Source organism: Manis pentadactyla, chromosome 4, assembly GCF_030020395.1.
Source record: "Manis pentadactyla isolate mManPen7 chromosome 4, mManPen7.hap1, whole genome shotgun sequence".
In the NCBI taxonomy this organism is placed as follows: Eukaryota; Metazoa; Chordata; class Mammalia; order Pholidota; family Manidae; genus Manis; species Manis pentadactyla.
The window spans coordinates 9,392,009-9,409,296 of NC_080022.1; the positions used below are offsets into that span (position 1 = coordinate 9,392,009).

Sequence of the window (17,288 nt, forward strand, 5' to 3'; positions counted from 1 at the left end):
CAGGGGCCCTTTGGGCCTGATCTCTGCCAAGCCTTTGGGAAGCCCGCGCATCTCCCAGGAGTCCCTCTGATGGGCAGGACTGGTGTTCCTGGTCCCTGCCTTCCCCAAGGAAGCAGGTCCCTCTGGTTCCCATTGTGTGCACATGTAAGAAGCCAGGTCAGACCAGCCCAAGAAGAGTGGGAGGGAGAAGCCCATGTCATCTGCCCAGGTCCTCCTGGTGCAAGCTCCCAAGTGGCTCCCAGGGCAGCTTCCCACAGTCTCGGGAGCATGCTTGTCCTGTTGCTGGCAGCATCCATCCGCTGTCTCCCTGGGAGGCGTTGTCTGGGCCATGTTTCAGCACTTCTCACTGCAGAGGGCCCCCCTGTCCTTCAAGGTCTGGCCAAGCTCCCACTTCTGTATTGCATGTTCCTGTACATCATCATTTTGGTGAGTGTGCTCTCCGGCCCCATGGTGGGCCGGGTCGTGCCCTCCCTGCCTCTCTCTCTCCCTTGCCCCTCCTTTTTTGTCTTTCATTTGCCACCCCCATCTCCAGACCCCCAGACAGACTTTGCTACACCTTATTAGCAGGATACACCGCTATTCTGTTTACCTACCTCACCCCCTCCTCCCCTCCTCCCCGCTCTTCCTTCAACATCATTTACAGAGTGCCAATCACTGGGCAAGGTTTCTGAGATTCCAAGGTAATTTCAGACCCAGCGCCTGCCCTCATAGGGCTTACAGCGTCTTTCACCCTTGGGTTCCTCATTGCATTTGGGTCTTTTTCCTTCATAGATTGTAAGCACGTTGAAAGCAGGGCCAACCTTATCAACCTTTGCAAACCTAACCCCATGCACAGGGCCTGGCATCTGGTAGGTGCTCCCCATTTGCTGATCAAGTCATAAGTGAGTTCATCCAGTGTTTCAGAGTGGCCACGCCAGCCAGGCTTTAAACAGGGACTTGGGATTGGGGGCTTAAGGGGAGGCCAGCACCTGTCTAGAGCTGTAGCAGATTTGGAAACAACAATTTGACATCTTGCAGGAGGTAGGCAACTTGATTTAACCCCAGTATCTCAACCCTGGATGGAGATCCAGTGGAAGCCAATCCATTCACACAGCCTGTGGGGAGAATTATTGGCAGAGGGAGGAGGTCTTGCTTAGCTCTGACAGCAGAGTGAAGGCGTAGGGCCACAGACTGCAGTCAGCCTGACGGAGCACGCATCCCAGCTCTGCCACTCATTAGCTGTGTGATCTTGGGCCATGTACTTAACCTCTCTGTGTCTGTTTCCTCATCTGGGAAATAATAGTATCTATCTCAGAGGATTGGTAAAAGAATTAGATGGGATGTGATAAGGGCTGAGGTAATAAGGTGACACTATGTGAAAAATAAATAAAATACGTGTCTGTGCTGCTGGAATGTGTCACCATGGATATGGATGGTGTTTAGAGAACTGAACAAGTCTAGTTTATAATTTCCTAACTGCTACTGACCCAAGGACAGCGGCTGAGGAGGCAGGGCTCTCATCTCTTATTTATACTGATCACGCACTTCACTGGATGTCAGGCTGTCTCAAACCAGTGGCGGCCACCGTAAGGAATCACAGGCTAATCTGAGGCCCCAGAAATAAAAACGAGAGCCTTGGATGTCCGGGTGGCCTGGAAAAACTGAGACCATTCCCAACTTTAATGTTTCTCCTCAAGCGAAGCCCACAAGCTAAGCATCTGCTGATGAAGCTGTTATGGCTGCTCACAGGACATTCTGAGATGGGTTTGTGGTGAGTTTCTGTTGATTTTAAAAGTAAGACAGTTATTTTGCCAACAAAATGGGTTTGTTTGGGGATGACAGAAGAATTGCAGTTTGGGACATGCAAGCTGTAGCCAACCATGGGCAAGGCTGGGGCTCAAAGGAGAGCAACGCCTACTTTACGGGGAGGAGGAGGAAGTTGGGAGGAACTGCGGTGAAACAAAGTCCATCGGAGGAAAGCAGGGGCCCTGGGTGGTGATGGTTTAGCATTGGCTGAGTTGCTGAGCAAGGAGACTTCTTTCCCCGGGCTGGAGTAGTGAAGCTGGCTTCTTCCTGTCGGGAATGGTGAGCTGGGGTCCCTTGTTGGGGTCTGGTAAGTGTGAGAGCGCCGCTTCTGGCCTCTAGATTCCATTTTAAATGAGGTTTCCATTATTTGGTTTCATTGCTCTGGAGGGTGAGGTCAGTTTGTGACCACCCATCCTAGTCCCTCCAGCACAGACTGGGTCCCCTGGGACACCGTCCATCACAGGGTGGTGATGATGATATCCAAGTGTTTCATGCTCACTTGGTCCGAAAGACAAACAGGTATGGGAGGGACAAGAAGTTCAGGGAGGACAAGGGAACACCTGAGAAGATTCTATGGCCCGGCAATCAAGTGTCTAGTTTTGGTGTCAGACAATCCTGGGTCTAAGCCCCGAATCTCCCACTTGCTAGCTTTGTGGCCTAATATCTTTAAGCCTCCATGTTTTCCTCTGAACAATGAGATGATAGGCGTGATTGTGGCGATTGAAGGAGAAATGTATTTTAGGTGCACAGCATGGTGCTGGGCACTTAGGGCTCAGTAGAGGCAGATTATTATTAGTATATACATCAAATCTCTGAAGGCAAAACTATAGCATTTCCTAAAATTGTTATCTATTTAAAAGTCATCATGAATGATTTTAGCCTTACCAAAAGATATGAAGAATAATATAACAAAACTACTGATTTTATTTTAAAGGGCAAATGCTGCTAGACCATTTAAAAATTTAAAAAATTTTGATATCATTAATGTACAATTACTTGAACAACAATATGGTTAGTAGACTCCCCCCATTGTCAAGTCCCCCCCACATACCCCATTACAGTCACTGCCCATCAGTATAGTAAGATGCTATAGAATCACTACTTGTCTTCTCTGTATATACTGCCTTTCCCATGCCCCCCGCACCCTACATTATGTGTGCTAATCTTAATGCCTCATTTTCCCTCTTGTCCCTCCCTTCCCACCCACTCCCCAGTTCCTTTCCCTTTGGTAACTGTCAGTCCATTTTTGGGTTCTGTGAGTCTGCTGCTGTTTTGTTCCTTCAGTTTTGCTTTGTTCTTATACTCCACATATGAGTGAAATCATTTGGTACTTGTCTTTCTCCTCCTGGCTTATTTCACTGAGCATAACACCCTCTGCTGCTAGACCATTTTTTAAATGAGTTTTACTATCTATCTAAAATTCAGGACTTTAGGCATTCCTAAACTATTGATGCTCCCATTTATACTACTTCTAATAAATTATTATAAATGATAATATCATAATACATTTATAAGATTTATAGATTGTAAATAGGTAAGATTTATGTACTATAAATCTTATATAATTATAATAATTATCATTATATAATACAATATTATTATTTTAATCACTCCACTTTTTATTATGAAATATGCTCACAAAGAACACACTTAACATATATGTAAAATTTAATGGACAACAATAAAATAAACACATATATTACTGACCTGCTTTAAAATATCTAATTTAACTAGTGCCTTACAAGGCCCTGCGTGCACCCCCCCAATCACACCCCTTTCTCTTCCTCCTGGGAGGAGCTACTTTTGACTTAATTATCCCTTCTTTTTTAAAAAAGAATATGTTATTATTATTAAAATATAATTACATAATCATTATAAATCTTAAATAATTATAAATATTAAGATTTATATAAGTATATACTAAAATATGTATTATTTAAGTATAAATGACATATATATGTTTTAAATAACATATTCTAATCTTATATATAATAGTAATCATTTTCCTTCACTTGCTTCTGTCCATAAGAAAAACTAAACCAAACCAAACACCAAATCTAACTTCCTGGACATATCTAGTGACCTTGCAGAATGTCATGCTAGGGGAGGTTTATCACCACATTGCATTGTTCCAATCCTCAAAACATTTACTCTTGTAGATGCTGGAGACAGATGAACGAGAGGGGATCTTTGTTGACAAGAAGCATTTGGTTTGGTGGGGGGAGACACACAGGCGATGATATCCATGCAATAAAGCCTTAGAGGGGTTCTAAAGAAACCTGGGTGGGGTACCTCAGGCCCCCAAGGAGGCAGCAGCCATCACCGTGAAGGGGAGACAGGTCAGGCATGGCTTCAAAGAGAACATGGCCTTGAGCTCAGATGTGCAGGCCATTTTGGTGTCTGTCCATTGGGTGCAGGCAGCAAGGCTCCCAGGGAAGAGTGAGCCACAGGCGAGACCAGAGAGAATGGGGAACTCAAGGGGGGAAGTGAGAGTGGAGCCGACTGGAGCTGCCAGGGAGCACCCTGATGTCAGGGCACCCAGAGCCGAGTTGGTACAGGTCCGAGTTGGCTCAGTGTGGAGGCTTGGTGTCCTCAGATGTGGACCAAGTGGTGGGAAAAGCAGGTCATCGCCACCTTGCAGGTCACCTCATTCTCTTCCAGCTCAAGCGGGGGAGAGGACGGTTCTGTCTGGGGCTCCCTTTCCAGAAACCAAAGCCTTGATGGGGGGGCCTCTCCGTGGAGGGAGTGCACTGGGGCACCCCACGGGACCTGGGACAGACCCAGTGGGTGTGAGCAAGACAAGGGGTGGAGCTCACACTGGTCAGGACCCGCCAGTGAGACCTTCCACTCGGGCAGTCACCCCTAATCCCTAAGCCTCATCCTTAGACCATAGATACATTCTTCCACTTTATAGATGAGGGACATTGAAGCTCAGAGCCGGTAATGCCCAAGACCTTTCAGTTACTTGGTAGTGAGCTGAGACTTGAGCTCAGATCCACTTGAGTCCAAAACCCGAGGGCTTTCCAGGTTAGTGGTTGAGAGCACAACTTCTGTATCTTACTTGTTGACCACCTGATCTTGATTTGCTTCAGCATCCCCATCTGTAAAATGGAGCTGATAATTGTGCTCGATTTAGAAGGGCTGAGAAGTTTAAACAAGTTACTAATAGGAACCACTTGGACCAGTACTGGCATGTTCTTGATGATGACATATAAGTCTCAGCTGTTCTTACTGATTTCATTATTGTCCCCCCCATGATGCTTTTCCTTGAGACAAAGGCACATGCCCAATATGGGGTCCATGGGAGAGATGATCTGAAATGGCTGAAATGTGTTTAGTACATGCGATATGACACCTGGTGACGATATTCAGATATTTGCTTGTTTATAACTAGAGTGACCTATATTAATTTTAAACAATGGGCTTTTTCACATTTGGCAAATAAACAGCCCTTGGGCCATTGCTCCTTCCTCCCAGGCCCGAGCAGACATCCCTAATTGATCCCATGACTCTCTTCTGCTGAACACAAACACGGCTTATGATTCCATTAAAGCGCAGAGCTCTGGGTGGGCCACTGTGAGCTGACCTACCGGGTCAACTGTCTTTGCCATCTTGGGCTCCTGAGCCAAAGAGAACGAGGTTGCCATCCAGTTGCCTTGGACAACTGACGTTGTGCAGTTTGTGCCTAGCCACACCACCCAAACACAGGCTATAGCTCTTTGGCAAATTCATACCATTATTTAACCAAGAGCTTTAGGAGGGGACTCCGAAAACCAAACCATCTATCTGGACACAACCCAGAGCCCATCCTTCCTGATAAGCCCTGGTCCACACAGATGAGAAATGCAAAAATATCCTAGCGGTGATAAGTGGCAGAATGATCTACAATGCAGATAGATCCTAACCTCTCCTAATATTCTTTTCTTTCTCTTTCCTCTAACAGGGGAACATATTTGAGAAGTTGGGAGTTTGCTCCATGTCCAGATTTCTCCAGCTTTTGCATGACAGTCTGTGGATGAAGAAGGCCTCTAGACTTGTGTTAACTGACCTGTGTTTTGGGACCATACCCGTGAGGCTGTTCCAGCCAAGGGTGGCATCCTCCAGCACCTGGTGAGGCATCATCTTCTTCCACAGAGGGGCCGGGTTGTTTGGGAGCCTGGGTAAGGTGCTTCCCTGTGTCTCCGTAGAGAGAGAGACTCATCGAGATGCACAACTCTGCCCATCTTCCCGCGAGACCCTTTCCCAATGACTCAAAAGAATCAGCCGTGGGGATTTTTACAGAGATCCCCGACTAAGGGCTTTGGGCCCCAGTCAGCAAATGGTGGGCTAATTGCCGTGGAAATGTTCTTTTCTCCGCTTTGATGGTCTTGGTCAAGGAGAGGGTTGTGAAGCATCTCAGAGGGGTTTTCACGGCTCACAGGCATTGGGCTCTGCAACACCGCCAAGACCTAAGATTTACCTCTGCCTGCCTGCCTTCCCCTGCCGCCAGCAACCACTCCCACTTCTCCTGTGGCCCCTCCCATCTGTTCCTCACCCGGCAGCCAGAAAGATATTCTAGAAATATGAGTCAGATACTTGTATTTGACACTTGTCAGTCCCGTGCTAAACCCTTCCTGCGGCTTTCCTGGGCCCTGGAGGAAACCCAAACTCCTTCCCACAGCCTCTGAGCCCCTGACCGAGCGGGCCCTGCCTCCTCTCTGAGGGGTCCCCTGGGCCTCCTCCTTCCCCGTAGCAGGTCACTGTGCTGCAGCCGCTCGGCCTGCCTTTCTGCCTCAGACCCACCGGCCCCTTCCCACCCTGAGTCTTCTGCACTGGCTGTTCCGTCAGCCTCAAAAGACGCCTCGCTGCTTCCTCCCAGCTTTGCATGACTGGCAACCCCTTGTTTGCCCTTCCAGTCTGATCTCAGTTCCCCGCACCCCCAAGCATGGCCTCCTTGAACATCATACCTCAGGAACATCTTACCTGCCTCCTACAGTCCCCATCTCCATCCCTGCCATCTTTTAAATGTTCTTCATGGCGCTGGTCACAATCTGAACTTACCTTGTTCGTTCATGAGCTACCTTATTTACTGCCTGTCTTCCCCCAACTAAGACTGGGAACTCCAAGACTCCTGGGGAGACTTGTTTGCTGCCATATCCCCAGCGCCCATGGCTTTTATTTCTTGGATAAATGCATGAGTACATGAATCCACAGATGGATGAATGGATGGGTGAATAATTGGCTGGAGAGATGGGCTCATGAACGAACAAATGAATGGATGGATGCATGAGAAAATTCGCTCAGGTAGACAGGCTTCCCCAGTACACAACTTCCCTGAGGTTAGGATGTACTGCCACCTGGTGGTGGGAACAAGGTCTGACTTGCTGGCATGATGGTGGTCTCCCTCTTTCTGAAATTAACTAAGAATATCTCCCATCTACTGGCCCCACCCTTGTCCAAGACCCTGCTCCCCTTTTAGAGGCCCCCGTGCGGGGGGTGGGGCACCCTATTCTTTGGCTGGATTATTAGCCTTCCTCTGTGGAGGGCTGTAGTGATCGCATAGGACAGTGGGACAGAGAATGACACAGGACTTTGGATTTTCCAGAGAAAGCCTCTTCAAGAAGGTAAAATTTGAGCCCAGATGCAGCCAACAGATGAGGAGGAGCCAGGTCTAGAGAGGCCAGGAAAGAGCATTCTAAGCTGGGCCAGAAATAGAGTGAGGCAGGAGAGGCACGTGCTTCCAGCTCCATGTTTAAAGGGGAGCCAAAAAACCTCACAGAAATCAAGATAAATAATATTTAAAAAATACATATTAATGCAAAAAAATATGTGATGAACACAACACCAACATTTATATAAAGGCAGGCTCCAACAGTGCCTGGTCTGTTGTAGTTGTACAAATGCAAAGTCGGCTCCTGTCCATTTAAAATTTGGGTAACTTATTCCTCGTGCATACTTTGGCATTCATTCTGATTCCTTAAAATATTGCACCAAAGTATTCTTTATCTCGGTTGCCGGATGTGAGCTGGGACTTTGGGGACCTCCTTTCCTGCTGGGCCAGGGTGCGTGAGTCACTGTGTCCTCTGCACAGGCCTGTCCTAGAACTATGCCCTCACCTGCATCTGTGACTCACCTGGCCTGAGCCAGTGCTGTGGGAGATGGGGAGGTGGGGAGGGCAGGTTGTGATGTATAAGCGGAGGAGATCTGCTGGCCCCAAACTGTGTCCTAAATGGCCTGCACTGCGTACAGCCTCCTCTTGGCCTCTTCCATGGCGGCAGCTGCATGGTGGCGGTCCTCCTGCTCCTGGTCCTCCTCGGGGCAGCCTGTGGGTTCTCTGTGGGGGTTGGGCTGTGGATAATCTGGAGCCATTTCCTCACTGCTGAGATCCCTGCAGTCATTGGCCACTGGTGACCAGTGGCCACTGGGTCTCCCATGACCTCTTCTGGCTGTTGGTGACGTGGGTGAGTTGTGCCTTTCATTTGCCCCCTCCTTCTAAGAATTAAGGCGGTAGCTGGGAAAACACCTACCAAAAGCCTCTAGTGGAAGTCACACCCGTATCACGGCGATACAGGCTGACGGTGTAGTGTCACACCTGAACAACTCCTGTTAGGTAGCTGGTGTTTCTCAGGCTGGGCTGGGTTAATAGCCACAACATTCAAGGAATGATTCATGTTCTCAGTTGCCAGAAAAGAGCTGCTCTCTCTTCCCATGCACTGCGTCCTATCTTTCTTCACAGCGCACACCAGCAGTGACACTGGGAATGGATTGTTCTGAACTTTAGGCCCCCATTCCTTCCTCCCTGCTAGCTAGAACCAGCCCGCAACCAAATAAAGAGACACAGAGCAGGTCGGTAAATTAGTACAGGTGAGAGAAACCACAGAGTGTGGCCTAAATGTATACATTTGTTTTGGAGAAATGGAAAACTGTTTATGGAGTTTCTGGTGGGTGTATCTTAATGAAATACATATAAATAGATTGTGGCAAGAATGGTGCTGAGGTTGCCAATAAGGATTTGTTGTGCTTTTCCAGAGGGCTGATAGAAGTCAAATATAAAAATTACCTTTCTTAAGTCTCTTGAATAAGGAAAGGTGATTGCAAGCATCTGTTCTCATGAGAAACCCTAGATGGAAAGACCCAGGGCCCAAAGGATTCTTGCCTCCAGGTTCTGTTTTTACAAGATCTGATGAGACAGTCCTGTGGCTCTCCTGGCCTTGACTCTCATAGTCTCTAGTCCAGGATCCCAAATATTTTGCAATGACTCATCTGCAAAGTAGGGGAAAATAATAGCCTTTTGTGGGGCTGTGATGAGTTGGGTCAACCACAGTGCAGGGTGCCGTGTCTGGCCCCGAGTCAGTCCTCTATTATATTCAGCTTTATTACTTTTTGTTGATTTGTTTTTCTGCAAAGATGTGTCATGCAACTACTGTGTGTCATCTACCAGTTCTAGCTCTGGGGGGGTCAATGATGAGCAACGGAAATGAAGTCCCAGCTGGGGTCTCCCAGCAGGTTTCATGGTGGTTTGTGGGGAGAGAGCACTAAACTCGCAGACTCACTACAAGAAAAGCAATTCACAGAGAGGCAAGTGCTGTGAGGAAAACAAAACATGGCAGTGGGTTCCCAGGGCTTTTCACGTTGGGGTTCCTTGAGCCCCCAAGGGTGATAAGATGCAAGAGGTCCATGAATGGGGTAACCTCTAACAGAAATGTAGTACAGTTGACCCTTGAACTACATGGGGGTAGGGGCACTGACTCCCCCGCTCCCGACACCTTTGAAAGATCTAAGTATGACTTTAACTCTCCCAAACGTAACTACGCACGGCCTACCGTTGACTGGAAGCCTATTTACAACACAGTCAACTAAGACTTATTTTGTACGTTTTACGTGCTACACACTGTCCCTACGGTGAAGTAAGCTAGAGAAAAACCGATGTCTTTTCAAATTGTCACAACTGTCCAAAGAAGTTTCCAATAAGTTAATTGAAAAAAACCACATATAAGTGGGCCCACACAGTTCAAACCCGTGTTGTTCAAGGGTCAAGTGTGTTTCCTTCTGTTGTGAATGAAGGTGACGAGCCAGAGCTGTTACAGCAGAACCCCTTGGGCACCAAGAGGAATCACAGATATTTTCAGAGCATATTACAGCTATGACGGATCATATGAATAATCGTTCCTTTGAAATTGTGACGGTATTGGTTCTTGCTGTCTAGGGGGCTAATAAGGAAGTACATGTATTACTACACCACACATTTGCTTTAGTATTTTGATAACTATATTTAAAGAGCATTGCCTTCCTTTGTAATCCTACGTATTTTATCTTATGTATACAGAAAACATTGTGTGACAAGGTCCATAGGTTTCACTAAAGCCCAAATGGCCTTGGCATAGAAAAGGTCAGGAACCATGGGAATAAGCCCGCCCAGGGGGAGAGCCTGCTGTATTTGTTTACTCTTATTTTTATTATGCAGATTTTTGACAGAAGGAGACAGAAAGGTTGAAAGAAGTCCCCGGTGCCTCCTGCCCCATAACATTTATCACTAACTCCTGCCCAGTCCTGTTTCATCAGTGGCCCCACTTTTCCCCCCATTCCCATTTCTCATGACGTGGATCCCAGATGTTACATTATGTTGTCCAAAAAAATTTCAGTAGCTGTCTCTAAAAGATAAGAACTCTCCCCTCCCTCTTTTAAAAAACATAACCACAATGCTGTTCCCACATCTTAAAAATAGCAACAAATGCTCAGGATGGCCCCTATTGGCTGGGGGGTGTCCAGGAGGGCCTCCCCAGGAAGGGATGTCATGTCCAGGCCAAGGTGGGGGGTGGTGTTCCAGGTTAAAGGGATCTGGGAGGGGTGGGCAGAAGCCTGTAAGGCTGGGGTGTCAGGTGTCCAGGAGAAAGGGTTGTGAGGGGCCTGTGCTGGGGTGGCGAGGGCCAGGGCGGGGTGCATTTGACTGCAGTGTGATGGGCCCCCAGTGGGTGGAGCAGGGCAGTGGTCCAGTCTGCTCTCCCGCCGCGCTGCGGAGGGTGTGTGAGGCAGCAGATGTCCAGGGTGGCACACACTGTAATCCCTCCCAATGCATTTCCTCTTCTCACGCCAACAGGGGATGATTTTTCATCAACCAAGAATCTGTTCTATGCCCCAATTTGGGCGTTGCATATGTGACCTCATGCTACTAGAGGAGGAGCCAGATGTCGTGGTCGTAGATCTCTGCTTCGGGGTGGTCCCCGTGAAGCTGTACCAGCCCAGGGCATCCCCCTGCACACTCAGGCCGGGCATCATGTTCCACCAGGGCGGCGGCGAGGTCTTTGGGAGCTTGGGTAAGAGTCCTTCCCACAGACCCCCGGCCTGCAGAGTAACAGCCTCAAATCGGAGCTGGGGGGACACCCAGCATGAGGGGGCACCCCTGTCATCCGCCTTGGGTCTAAAAGCCACTGTTGTGACCAGGGAACTAGGGAATTCCAGGACAGCTAGCAGGTCCCAGATAGTCAGGCAGCAAAGATATGGAATGCGCTGATCTCTTTCTGGAAATAAGAATATATATATATGTAATATATATAATACATATATTGTGTGTATGTATGTATATATATATATGGAATATGTGTGTGTGTATGTGTGTATATATGAAGTAACATAACATGAAATTAACCATTTTAAATTATAAATTCAGTGGCATTTAGTACACCAAATGTGCAACCATCATCTCTAGTTGGAAATAAGGATTTTAAAAAAATGAAAATAACTAAGACACATCCTTTTGTTTCATATCAGGTATTGTCTGAGACAAATTCTGGTACAGACAGGAGGACAAAAATTTGAGGGAAATTAGAGAAGAAAACTTCAAAATGGAGACAATTTTATTATCTTACTCTTCCCCCACTCCCTCGTGAATTAGAGAGGAAAACACCTTCCTTTAGGTCTTGGAAGTGCATTCCTATCTGTGGGATGCCAGGGTCCCATTCAGCAGCTCTGAGAATAAGGGATTTAATGCAGCCAATGGTTTGGGTTTGGTCTGTATAATGAATGATAGTAACAGCTAACATTTATTGATTTTGATTAATATTCATATTTACACAGCAGGTACTGTGGCAACCTTTTAAGTGCATTATCTCATTTAAATCCCCCATAGCCTTGTTACCACCATTATACCCACTTACAGATGAGAAAAATCAAGCTTTAGGGTCGGTGAAGGGACTGGCCCTGCACTATTTCAGCTCAAGCTAAAGGGAGGCAAAGTTAGGATTCAAACTCAGGCTCAAATCCAGAGCTCACACCCTGACACACTGCTCTACGGCCAAACAGCTTCTAGATATTCAGGATGAATTACAGAATCAATGGAGGGGGAAGAGGTGCTTCTTAGAGGAAGTTGTTCAGACAGTCCCACAGAAGAGAAATAGTGACAAATTTGATGAGAAGGCTGCCTGACGGCTACAAGAAAATCTGCAAAGTGAGTTAGAATCAGCACCAGCGCTCTGTACGCCCTGCTTGTCAGTGAGAAGGGTGAGCCCAGGATGGCTGGCGAAGGGACCCCACTAGCATTCCTGGTGGATGTTAAAACCTTTTTATTTTCTAGAAACCCACCATGTGGCATATGCTGTCGTCGCCCAAGGAGAGTGGCTCAGGGGTTCTATCAACTGGGTGAGTAAAGGGGAGGACAGAAGGGTGTCGGGAAGCCAGGAGTGCGGGGCTCATGGGATGGGAAGCAGGAATCAGCAGCGGGTGGGGAGGTTGGAGGGCACCAGGAGGAAGGCCTGGGCCCAGAGAGTCAGTGCGGAGAGGAGGGGAGAGGCAGGGCTCAGGGCAGCCCTCCTGTGGGATCATGTGTGCCCTGGCCGTCTGGAAGCTGCCAGAGGAACGCTCTTGGCTGGGCAGGTCAAGTGCAGGGCCTCACAGCTGCAGTGCCTGTGGGCGGAACACTCTTCAAGGGCTGGAACAGCCCTGTGCGTTCTGGCCTCTATGCGCCTCCCTCCACTGACTGCCTGTGGTGCCCAGGCCATAGCCAGCACAGCAGCAGACTCTGCCACGTCATCTCCACGTGCTCCAGAGAAGGAGGTCCACCCTGGTGAGATGCACCCGTGGGAGTGAGAAAGCTGCAAAAGCCACTCGCTCTCCAGACTGATTTCAGGGCATCACCCGCTCAACCTGGAATCCTGAAGAGGGCTTGGTGGACACGGGGCAAGAGGGACCCAGAGCAGCCCCTCCCTGGGCCTCCAGGTCAGGCGAACTGGACGCATCCCAGGAGCAGCCGCCAGGGTGGTGTGGACTCGTCCTACCCTGCAGCCTGACACACTTCCGCACACAGGGACATTTCTCCTGATTAAGCTTTTCCAGCAGTTTTGTTTAATGCACACACCACAGAGAAATATCACTTGCCAGTGTCTTGATAGGGATGATTTCTCAGCTTTCTTGCGGCACAGCTAGGTGAGTAGAGTAAAAAATACAGAAGTCGGTCCTGGGTGAGAGAGAGAGACCCAGAGAAATGCCTCACTCTACAATTCTCAGCTCCAAAACCATTTCTGCGGCGGGACAGAAATCCTGGCCACATGGTCCCCCACTGTGCGCCTCACTGTCCTGGTTGTGCTGAGCCGAGAGATCGTCAGTACAATATACCAGCAAATCTCTGCAAGAAAGTTATTTCATGAATCCAAGGTAGACAGAACTTTGGAGTTCAAAATATTGCTGTCCCAGCATGAACCCAAGGGAGCTTAGAATAGGGGGCATCAGAATGGAAGTGGCTGGCAGAAGGTATGTTGATCCCATAGAGTATTTCTATCTTTTTAAAAAATTTGAGGCCAGCATTTAAAATGGTGAAATTTCCCACAAAACCCAGATTCTTAGAATCTTTTGAAAAATGGGAAGGTCTAGCAATGCCAGGCTGGCCTTCCTGAGCTGGGCACTCCGGTACCTGCAGGGGTGCACATTCGGCCAGCAATGGTCTAGAGTGGGCGTGGCTGGTCAGGAGGAGGCCCATATGTGATCTACTGGCCTTTGGTAAAATTTAAGTCTACGAGATCCTCGCACAAAACCAGTGAACATGGCGGGAACAGTTAGACTCGCAACCTAGGCAAATGGAGTTGCTCCTAAGAGAGTCGTAAAAGATGGAGCACAGGTTAAGAAAGATGGAGCTACGTTGGTGACAGCTAAGTTGTGACCAGTAGGTGGATGGCAGGGCCCTTGTGATTACAGCCTGTCCCCCGTGGGTTATTGAGACCGAGAGAATAGCAGCGACTTCATACTGAACCCACATGCCGGACACTGCATATGCTTTATGTCTGTCCTTTAAGCCTCAGACCTCAAGGTCACCTGCTCAGACTTCAAAAGAGAAATTCATGGGAGAGATTTGGCCTAAGGATGTCAGACACAAGTGTTCTGGGCTCTGTTGAGGTGAAGAGTGTAAACCGTGTTCCTTGATTCCTGTGTAGACACCGCATGGTGCCCCAGCATTAGTTTCCAGTGGGAGCAACAGACTGCATGGCGGCCGCCACCCATTCCCTGCAGTCCCTGGGTATGTACGGGGTGGACCCAGTGTGGGTTGTGGTCTGTGGCGACAGTGTGGGAGGCGGAATAGCAGTGATAATTTGTCAAAGACTTTTGGACCAGCCAGATCTTCCCAAGATCCAGGCCCGAATCCTGGTAAACTCCGTTCTCCAAAGCCCGCATTTCCAGCTCCCCTCCTACCAGCAGAACACGAACGTCCTGTCGCTCAGTCTTGCCTTTGCCTTCTATTGTTGGTGTGTTCGCCTGGACATGAGCCCCTCCTGGAAGACCACCATCAGGAGAGGCGCCCGTTTGCCTGCTGAAGTCTGGGAAAAGTATGGAAAGTGGTTGGGTCCAGAAAACATGCCTGAGAGGTTTAAGAAGAGAAGCTACCAGCCAGTGCCCCGGGAGCCCATGAATGAGGCTGCCTATCAGGAGACAAACTTCATCCTGGATTTGATGAACTCACCCCTGATTACAGAAAATGAAGTAGTGTCTCAGCTCCCCGAAGCCTGCATGGTGAACTGTGAATATGATCTTCTCCGGGATGATTCACTGTCATGCGAGAAGAGGCTGGGGGACCTGGGAGTCCCAGAGACTTGGTGCCACATGGAGGATGGTGTCCACAGAGTGCTCAACAGCCTTGACGTGGGTTGCTTGTACCTCCCCTGCTCCAGGAGGATCCTGAATGCGACAGTCCATTTCCTAAAAAGGTTGAAGCCATCTTTCCCTCCTGCTGGAGCTGAGGCTGGGGGCCACCCTCTTGCTCTCCAGGGGGGTTTCTGTGGCTGATGGGGGTGATGCTGAGCGGGGCCAGGGAGGGCAGCGAGATTGCCATCTGCTTCTTGCTCCAGGCTCTAGAATCCCAGAATGCACGTTTCTGATCTGAAGGGAGAGCAGTAGAAGAGACAGGTTTGCGGGGAGGAGAGGGTTCTCTGTCTACGTTCACCACTGGGAAACTTTGAGCTGACAATCTTCCGTGGCCATTTGAGAGAGTAAATGGGCATGGAAGGATTGCCCATCGACTCCCTGTGGGGGAGTTCAGATTGCCCAGGTTGACCCAGGCTGTGGGTTATGGGTAAGTCCACTGGGCTGGCCTTGGAATAACACAGGGGCACCCTGTGCAATCGCATGGGCCTTTCCCAACCTGGGCAGAGTGCAGGGCTCTGATGCTCTAGATGGCTGGGCGGGGGTGGGGAAGCTGGTTCCATCCTCTTCGCCTGGGTATACGGTGACGCTTTTCCTGCTCTTGCTGTGCCTCTGAGCTCAGCGTCTCAACTGTCTGGGCTGGAAGAGTGAGGACAGAGTGGATTGTCTGCTCCCATGGCAGTTGGCACCTAGTGGCAGGTGAGGACAGCCCAGAGCCACCTGCGGAGGGGAGCTCTGGAGCTCTTGCAGTCAAGGTCAGGCTTCCAACCGAGGGCCCAGGAGCAATGTTAGAAGAGTCAGAGGCGGGGAGATGAGCCCCAAGCCAGACACCCGGGGAGACGGAGTCCCACCGACCTCAGCCCCGGCCACAGCAGGAACCAGGAGAGGGCCAGAGGGGTGGGAGAGGTGCTCGCGAGAGCAATTTCCAGAACCAACTTAAACTGGCCTAAATCAGGCTAATGTAGCTGATTCCAGGGGTAAATGAAGCATGTTGGAGCTGCAACTCAGAGGCGCCAACGGCCTTCTCCTCTTTCCTCTGCTCTGTGCTCCTCTGTGTTTACATCACGCTGGCCTCTCTGTACGGTAACCCTGAGCCACTCTGTGTTTACGTTCTACTGGAGTCAATCCAGTTACGAACTCGCCCCATGATCAGCGGCCCAGAGGAAATCACCTTGTAACTCGACAGCCTTATTGGCTTTCTGAGTGATGTATTCAGGCGCCACAGTCAAGGGAATGGGATGTTCTGATGGACCAGGCCCGAATCCCAGGCCAGCCCTGGAGTGGAGAGTGGGGTCAACTCCACCTGGGGCCTGGACCGATTCACATCGATGCTTATCTACTACAGTAGATGTCAATGCTTACACTACTGGGTGGACACCAATGCTTCTCCTACAGAAGCTAAACTGAATCCTGAGTCAAGGTACCTGGATGTGGCAAGAGATGTCAAGGACCAAGCTGGGCACCTGATTCTTAGGAATGAAAATTCCTCTGAAAGGGGTAGCCTAGGCTCACATGCTGGCCTGGCCTGGTCTTCAGAAGGCTCTACTCCTGGTTTACCAGTGGCTTCTATAGACTGAGATCCAAATCTACTGCTGCAAAGGCCCTGTGCATATCCTTAACTTGCTTTCCATTGAATGTTCCTGTGAAACACAGGGCAGAGAGGACACCCACTGGGTGGCTTTCCATCCATTCACAGCAGGCAGACCAGCGGGTGGCTTCATTGAAGGAAGAGGAACCCCTCACTGATGGCATGTGGTCTGGTGTCCACTCAGCCGTCAGGGAGCACAGGAGTCAGAGGAGCATGTTCCCTTCCGAGGCAGGCCTCTGAGTGGGGTCTGTGGGTTCCCCTCCTGGAGAGTGGCCCGTGTGTCACCCCTGCCTCTGGAGATGGGTAGAGGGACACGAGGGACATGACCTGAGCTGCTGGGGAGCTGGGTGGGTGCCTCCTCTACTGTGGGTTCGTGAGGAGTGGGCAAGCCTCTGGAGGACCATGCCCAGTGGAGATGAGTGGGTTACACTTTTGGGGCTGCAAGAACCTCTGGGTGGGCTCGTTTCCAAGGCTGCTCCCTTCTGCAGACTGTGGGAGAGGAAAAGCCCTTTCCCCCACAGTGGCTGTGTGGGTAGATCTGGGGACCAAATGTCCCAGTCTTCCTTTACTGCTTCATTGATGTCTTTCCTGCACCCATGCATGAGGCTCAGGGAATGGAAAAGGGGCAGGAAGGGATGTTCGCCATGAGCCAGCTCCACGCTAGGCACGCTACTGGGCCATTTAAATCTGCCACCTCACTGGCATGGGAACACAGCTCCTGCTGCCCAGACATTTTGCAGCACAACAGCCCTGCTCACACCTAGAGTCTGGACGTTCAGATAAGGCCCTGAGCTTAGGATTCTTGCCACAAGCT

The 17,288-nt window shown here is 49.5% G+C and overlaps 1 protein-coding gene across 1 annotated transcript; it reads left to right on the plus strand.

Moving 5' to 3' along the window:
- Positions 1 to 267: 267 nt before the first annotated feature.
- Positions 268 to 15,173, plus strand: AADACL3 (arylacetamide deacetylase like 3). Its single transcript, XM_036925107.2, is given in 7 exon segments — positions 268 to 426; positions 5,729 to 5,950; positions 8,014 to 8,185; positions 8,188 to 8,225; positions 10,862 to 11,113; positions 12,371 to 12,399; positions 14,184 to 15,173. Coding segments are annotated over 7 exon segments (1,719 nt in total). The 3' UTR covers positions 15,031 to 15,173.
- The last annotated feature ends 2,115 nt before the right edge of the window (positions 15,174 to 17,288 follow it).